The following is a 7,013-nucleotide window of genomic DNA, read 5'->3' on the forward strand; positions in this document are numbered from 1 at the left end:
TGCAGGGGTGGGGTTAAAAAAAAAAAACAGACAAACACACAAACACAAATCCACATGCAATGAGAATAAACACATTAGAATAGAAAATAGAGGGTGGGGGGTGAGGGATTATGAGGAGAGAGAGAAGGAGAGAGAGAGAGAAATGAATTTAACCCATTTATGCTCAAACTGGAATTTTATAAAACACGCTTTTCTACATCATGGCCTCACAAAAACTGAAACCAGAACAATTTGGATGAGTGTTTTTAAAAGGGACGTTTAAGTCAAACCGAAATTTCTCATGAACAAAGACGTAAAAAAAAAAAAATAAAAAAAAAAATTACAGGAGACTTCAAGCACAGTACAGTGATGAGACTCCTAGCCGCGGTAAGCCTAATGCTTAAAATTCAGGGGATGACTTGTCGCTAACCTGCGGAAAAGACGCATCTGTCTGTGTCACACATTCAGTCACTAACACCACTTGCACATTACAGGACCTCAGAACTCTGTCCTGACCTCGCTTCAAGACATTTATACACGTTTGGAAAATTCATTAAAGGAGTTAAAGCGGTCCGATAACGGCTCCAGCGTACTGAGTGAACCTTCTCTTTTGATGGTGTCCAAGCACTAGTGAAACACTGGGATAGGTGCGTTAGTGTATCAGGGTACTATACAGAGAAATAAAGTGAGTTTTTAACTCTCATAGCAGCGTTCTGTTATTCTGTACAATCACAAGTCCCGGTTTGACTCGAACGCCCGTTAAACACAATCCTATTCATATTAGAGTGGTAACCCTTAAGGGTCTGAGAAGCATTTAAAACATCCTTAGTGTGTGTACTTGTTCTTGGGGCAAAAATGGGTTAATGATGTGAACTTCATGTTAAACAGCGGATTAACTCAGGATTTCCAAGAGTCACACAGCTGGAGCTCGCAGCTTGGAAACCCGGTGAAAAAGCAAACACGTATCAGGCACTCACGATATTTATATTCACAAATATATGAACGATGTATTAGCGTACGCTGCCAGGCCAAAGTCTCTGAACACTTTTATTAGAGATTAATCACTACGAGAAACTCGGGAATAAAGGTTCTGAAGTACAATTAGATCGTCTACAAAACAGATTCTTAAATCCTAATCCAAACAGTTCAGAGATTATTAACCAGCCGTGTTTAGTACCCGATCATGCTTTTTAATATTATTTATCAAACATGGACAAAATGCTGAAATTCAGCATGCTGTAAGAGCCGTGTAAGAGCTCTGGCTGAATTATATCGTCACACACAAAAATCTTACACTCTAGTAGAAAAAACAAAACAAAAAGAGGAATTCTATATTCACAAGTTCAGCAGCGCACAGTGTGACCAAAAACAACAAAGTGCTGGCGGCGAGAGAAATGTTTTCCCAAGATCTACGGCGCCGTCTGTATAAGTAAGATGTTTAAAAACAGTTTAAATTACAGACTTGCTCAATTTCACTCCCGGATAATCACGGGTTTTTAAATTAGTGTTTGATAAAGTGAAAAACAGGCTCTTGGTGTTGGCTTCAGCTAATGGTTTTACTTTACATTCCACCACACACACACACACACACTCAGAGAGAACCCTGTTCCTGTCTGACCCTTGCTGCTGCGGGCTGCGATCAGGCCCGGCGTCTCTCCCAGGTCGTTGTGAATCTCCACGTCGGCTCCGAACACGATGAGCGCTTTGATCAGTTCCATGTGGTCCAGCTGCAGAACAACTGATAGCATGAGTAAAAATAACAATAATAATAATAATAATTTTTAAAAAATCAGTTTCTCACTTTGAACTTAAATTACAATCTGTTTGTGCTAGCAGGCGCACCCAAACACACACACACACACACACACACACACTAGTCGGTTGCACCTTCATGGCCAGGTGCAGAGCTGTGTTCCCGTTCTCGCCCTTGATGTTTGGGTTGGCTCCATGGGTGAGCAGCGTCATGGCGGCCTCGTAGCGCCCCTTCTTGGTCAGGATGTGTAATGGACTCTCACCGGTTTTGCTGAGGTAGTTCAAGCTGCAGCCGCGATCCAGAAGCAGGCGACACATCTGCAAACAAAGTGGGAATAAAAAAAATTATAAGAAAAAGAAAAATGTCAGATGGAATTTTAAAAATGCCGGGGTTAAACATGTGTGTATTTGTTAATCTGTTTAAAGCGCTGCTAACTTCGGCGGTCTTGGCCCAGTGGAGCGGGGTTCCGCCGTACACAGGGTCCTCGGCCTGGAGCTGATTCACATTAACAGCCAGAATAGCCTCGGCACATCTGTAAAAAGAGAGAGAGAGAGAGAGAAAGAGAGAGAAGGGGTGCAATCAGCAATGTGATAAAAGCCCACTTAACCTTAATGGAAATCTAAATGGACCATTCATTACAAATTATAAGGTCTGTGTTATGTCTAAGTAGATCACCATGGCAACCATCAATTTCCCCTCGACTACATGACATCTGACAAGATAAAAATGAACTACGCTCGTTTATATCTGCCCCAGTACAACAGCTGGAACACCAGCATCGATATGTTTGATGTTTACTTTCGCTTTCACTTTTTCAACACTTGTGGGCGGGGCCAATGGAGAGGGTGGAGTCGCAGCGTAGCAGTTTATCCCAAGAAACACCTCACATACTCACCCCCGGGCGCTGTGCTTCATGGCCGCGTGAATCGGGTAGCCGACACCCCCGACGATGTCACAGCGAGCCCCGCCTCCCATCAGCGCCCTGGCCGTCTCCGCCTTTCCCAGACGGCACGCGATGTGTAGCGGTGTCTCCCCGGCCTGGTTCAGCTCGTTTATCCCGACGCACAGCTGAGAACACAGCACCTGAGGCGATACAACAGACATCAACGTCAGGAGATACAGAAATGAGAAATTCAGCTTAGACGTGACTCCACATCACGCTTACACACGTGCACGCTTCAACTCGCCTCCACGATCACAGCCGAGTCCTGCTTGGCGGCGCAGTGCATGGGCGTGTCGCCGTTCATGTCCCGGATGTCGGTGCGAGCCTGGCACTCCTCTAGCAGCTCTCGCACGCAGCTCGTCGCGCCGCGCTCGCACGCCAGGTGCAGCGGCGTCTGGCCGCGAGCGTCCCGTAGGTTCATCTGACTGGAGATACATCGTAACTTCTAATCGCTGCGGTAGTTAAACAAGTTGCTCTGCACGAACCTGCTCGCTCACCTCAGGACGTGGTTGTGCTTCAGGCATTCGCGCAGCCCGGTGTCCACGGCGATGTGGGCGGAGCTCCAGTCCGGGTGGTTCCGCAGGGAATCGACTATCGGCTGGAGCGTCTCGGGTTTGAGGGGCGGACGGAGAGTTTCGTAGAAGGGGCGGAGCTTCAGGGCGTACTGAGGGAACCAGTTCGCGGCGTCTTCCTCCGAGGTCACCTGGAACAGTCTGACGTGTGTGTGTTTGGGGAGAAAACATCTGATAAGCTTACAGGATAATTAAATGAAATTATCTTAGAGTATAGTTTTATGGGGGAAACTTGAGAGAAATGATTCTCTTTAACTTACAGTGCTGTAAAAAAAGTATTTGCCCCTTCCTATGTGTGTGTATATTGTGCCTATTTGTTACACTTAAATGATTAAGATCATCAAACAAACTTTATTACAAGATGTTCCCCGACTTACGAACGAGTTCTGTTCCGGGAGAACGTTCGTAAGTCCGATTTGTTCTATAAAGTTCGACAAAGTGAGTCTTGTACGAGCTGGAAGTGGTTTTGTTTCCAGCTGCCCCGAGTGACAGCTGGAAACAAAACCCACAGCTCGATTCTCTTTATATTCGCTGATATACAACTTAAAGCATACCAATCCACTTGACTTAATCTCTGCCCCCTTTCCTTACACTCCCATCATGTGGCCAAAAACCGTAACTTCGCCTAATCTCACAGTAAAACGTAAGTGTTGTTTCTGCAGTTTTAAATCTCGAGGGGAATCCCAGACGCCATTTTGTCTCAGAGCTGTTTTCCACTGTGAACTCTGTTTTGTTGAGGAATTTTTGAAATTAGAATTCCTCTCCATCACGACAGCTTTACAGATGTAAAGCTTTACATTGTATATTCGTGTCAAAGGTGTATAAGACCTATATATATATCATTTTTTTTCCCATGGGACTGTAAGTGCCATTTTCTATCATTGTGCTCCCGAACTGATTCACTGAAACCGGTGAGGCAATTCATTTCTCCCACACACACAATATACCGGACTTTAGACGTTTTAAATGTTCACTTACACCCTGAGTAAGTATATATATATTATATATTGTATATAATTGTAAACATTGGTATCTGGTGCTACTTTTGTGATTTGTTCGCATCTACGAATGTTCGTAAGTTGGGGACTACCTCTATTATGCAAAAAAAATGAAAAATGCTGTTTTTGTTTTAATATTATTGACATTTCAGAAAAAGATGTCAAGACTGACACTCTCGCATTCATTTCTACTCCATAAGCTACGGCTGTGCAGTTCAGAGGATGAGATCGGAGATTTCAAAGGAAACTGACGCATCTGACGTGAAAACGCCCTCAGACACACAAACTCATTTAACATACCATATGTCAAGACAAACCTGAATTTCAAGTTTCTTAATCACTGTAGGCTAAAAAAAAAAAAAAGACACACACACATAAGAAACTGAAAGCATATTGTCTGGTCATGGTCCGTGCAGGAACGTCAGAACCTGCGTGAGAAATGTACAGAGGAAAACCGCAAGGTCTGAGACGGACCTCAGTGCCGTAACCGTGCTGTCGGGCATGATGAGGACGCAGTCCCAGGACTGGGACGAAGTGTCCCTGTACAGCAGCGTCCTCCCATCATGCTGTAACTTCACCTTACTCCTGTACTCGGACAGCTGGACCTCCCGGACCCGGTACGGGTTGGTGAACACGCTGCTCACCGTCCCGATGATGCGGCCCAGGAACTGCATTCTGACCTGGAACAAAATAAAAAAGAAAAGGTGAGAGAGGGTTTAAAAAAAAATTCATAAAAAAGTCAATATAGTATAGAGTCAATATAGATGGTCAGGCATTTGGGTGTCCTAATGAAATCTACCCCTAAAGACCACTGCCCTTCACACAGGCAGGTGGTCATAATGTTATGGCTGATCAGTGTATGTTAATAGATTACACTTTTAAACAAACAGTTATTGCTAAATTAAACACACAGAAAAACACTGAAGGGACACAGGGTGCAAAAGGAAAAACGAAAAGAGACAAGGGTACAATTTCCCGTCGTGTTTTAGACTAACACGAGCTCCCTGTAACTCTTATCCTGCAGTCAGTCAGATAAATAAATAAACACGGTTAGCTTAGCTAGCAAGTTCCACAAAACTGGCCCGAGTGAGAGCTGGAAACCAAACCCACAGCTCGATTCTCTTTATATTCGCAATTCCTCGCTAACCTGGCAGCTTCTACTATTATTATTATTGTTGTTGTTGTTATTATCATTGCTATTATTATTATTATTATTATTATTATTATTATTGTTGTTGTTGTTATTTTATCTGGTTTATCTTCCTACCTCGGAGTTAAACCAGCCGCTTCACCCGCTGGAGATTAACCTCTGACTGCAGGGGATCACTTCTGACAGGACGCATCAACCAGCCCGGACACACGTAGCTGCTTTGAGTGACGTACGGGCGAACAAATAACATTTCAAGAACGCGTCCCGCCTCTCTGCAAGCTAGCCAATCAGCGATGAATATGACACCGAAAAGAAAAGGGGGGCAGTGGGGTTAGGTTGCGTTAAAAAAAAGGAAAGAAAAGCATACAAGACTTTTAGCAATGCAAGATTTATTTTGAACTATATGAAGAAGTAGGAGGAGGAAAAATATTTTATAATAAATGTAATCTTTATAATTGCTATGGTTATAATAAAAAAAAATGTACATTTATTAATAGTACGCCTCCTCTTTTTTGTATTCAGAAATGACATTTTGGGATAATATGGGATAATTTTTTTGTTTTTACTTCTGGTGGTCCTTTACATTGTTTCTTTTTTTTCTCTTTTTGTGGTGTTATCAATTATTATTGTAAAAAGGGCAGTAGATAACAAAAAAAAAAAAAACAGAAAATTTAACATTTTTGAATACAAAAAAAGCGGTGTAGTATTATTAAAAACGTATCAATTATAAAGATTTAATTATTATTTAAAAAATCCAAAGCTTTTTGGTTTTTACAGTCATATGGGATAAATTTTTTGTTTCTACTGTACTTCTGGTGCTCCTTTACAGTGTTTTCTTTTTTTTTTTTTTGCTGTTTTTTTTTTACATTTTCTGTTCTTTTTCTGTTTTCTGTTCTTTTTACAGAAAAACAACATACACATGAAAATGTAAAATTCTAAAAACTAAAATAAAATAAAATGCTCAAGTATCCCATACTGTCATTTTTTAATACAATTATTAATACTATTATTAAATTTATATGTATGAATAAGAACTTAGCAATTATAAAGATTAAAATTAATATTGAATATTTATTCTCCTCCTCCTTTTTCTTCTTGTAATTAACAAACAAAAAATAATGAAACATTGCTAAAAGTCTTGTATACAATTTCTTAAACGCAACCTAACCCCATGTCCCCCCACCCCTTTTTTTTGAGGGGGTGTCATCCTCATCGTTGATTGGTTCTCTCGCAGAGAGGCGGAATGCGTTCTTGAAATCTCATTTGTTTGCCCGTACGTCACTAAAAGCGGTTACGGGTGTCAGGGCTGGCTGAGGCGTCCTGTCAGAAGTTTTTTCTGTTTATTTTTTTTTAAATATATATATCTACTGCTCATTTATTCTACTTGACTATGCTGTTTGGAGTGGGTGTTATTGTATTTAGCACAATACAGTTTTTTTTTTAAGGATAAATGTTTGTAACAAATCTAGGTAATATGTCAAAACTTAGGTAACGATAATCGACTAAAAAATATGGTTAGCCGTTGCTAGGACTACCAAGGGGCGTGACCTGACCTAGACCACGTGACGCGCTGCTCTCCCCCCGCCCCCTCCCTCTCTTTCCCTCTATTTGCTTCGAT

General features: G+C 41.8%; 1 protein-coding gene across 2 annotated transcripts in view; it reads right to left on the reverse strand.

Moving 5' to 3' along the window:
• pla2g6 (phospholipase A2, group VI (cytosolic, calcium-independent)) overlaps positions 1-5,599 on the reverse strand; it is an 11,005-nt gene extending 5,406 nt beyond the window's left edge. For both annotated transcript variants that reach the window (XM_053492649.1, XM_053492648.1), the window contains exons 1-8: positions 5,513-5,599; positions 4,720-4,925; positions 3,173-3,388; positions 2,920-3,100; positions 2,628-2,815; positions 2,168-2,264; positions 1,867-2,049; positions 1,598-1,706 (exon numbers count right to left, since the gene is read on the reverse strand). In XM_053492649.1, coding sequence (XP_053348624.1) covers positions 1,598-1,706; positions 1,867-2,049; positions 2,168-2,264; positions 2,628-2,815; positions 2,920-3,100; positions 3,173-3,388; positions 4,720-4,919 — 1,174 coding nt within the window. In that variant the 5' untranslated portion in view covers positions 4,920-4,925; positions 5,513-5,599. The remainder of the gene's footprint in view (positions 1-1,597; positions 1,707-1,866; positions 2,050-2,167; positions 2,265-2,627; positions 2,816-2,919; positions 3,101-3,172; positions 3,389-4,719; positions 4,926-5,512) is intronic.
• Between the last annotated feature and the right edge of the window lie 1,414 nt (positions 5,600-7,013).

The sequence above is a fragment of the Clarias gariepinus genome, chromosome 3 (assembly GCF_024256425.1).
Source record: "Clarias gariepinus isolate MV-2021 ecotype Netherlands chromosome 3, CGAR_prim_01v2, whole genome shotgun sequence".
NCBI lineage: Eukaryota > Metazoa > Chordata > Actinopteri > Siluriformes > Clariidae > Clarias > Clarias gariepinus.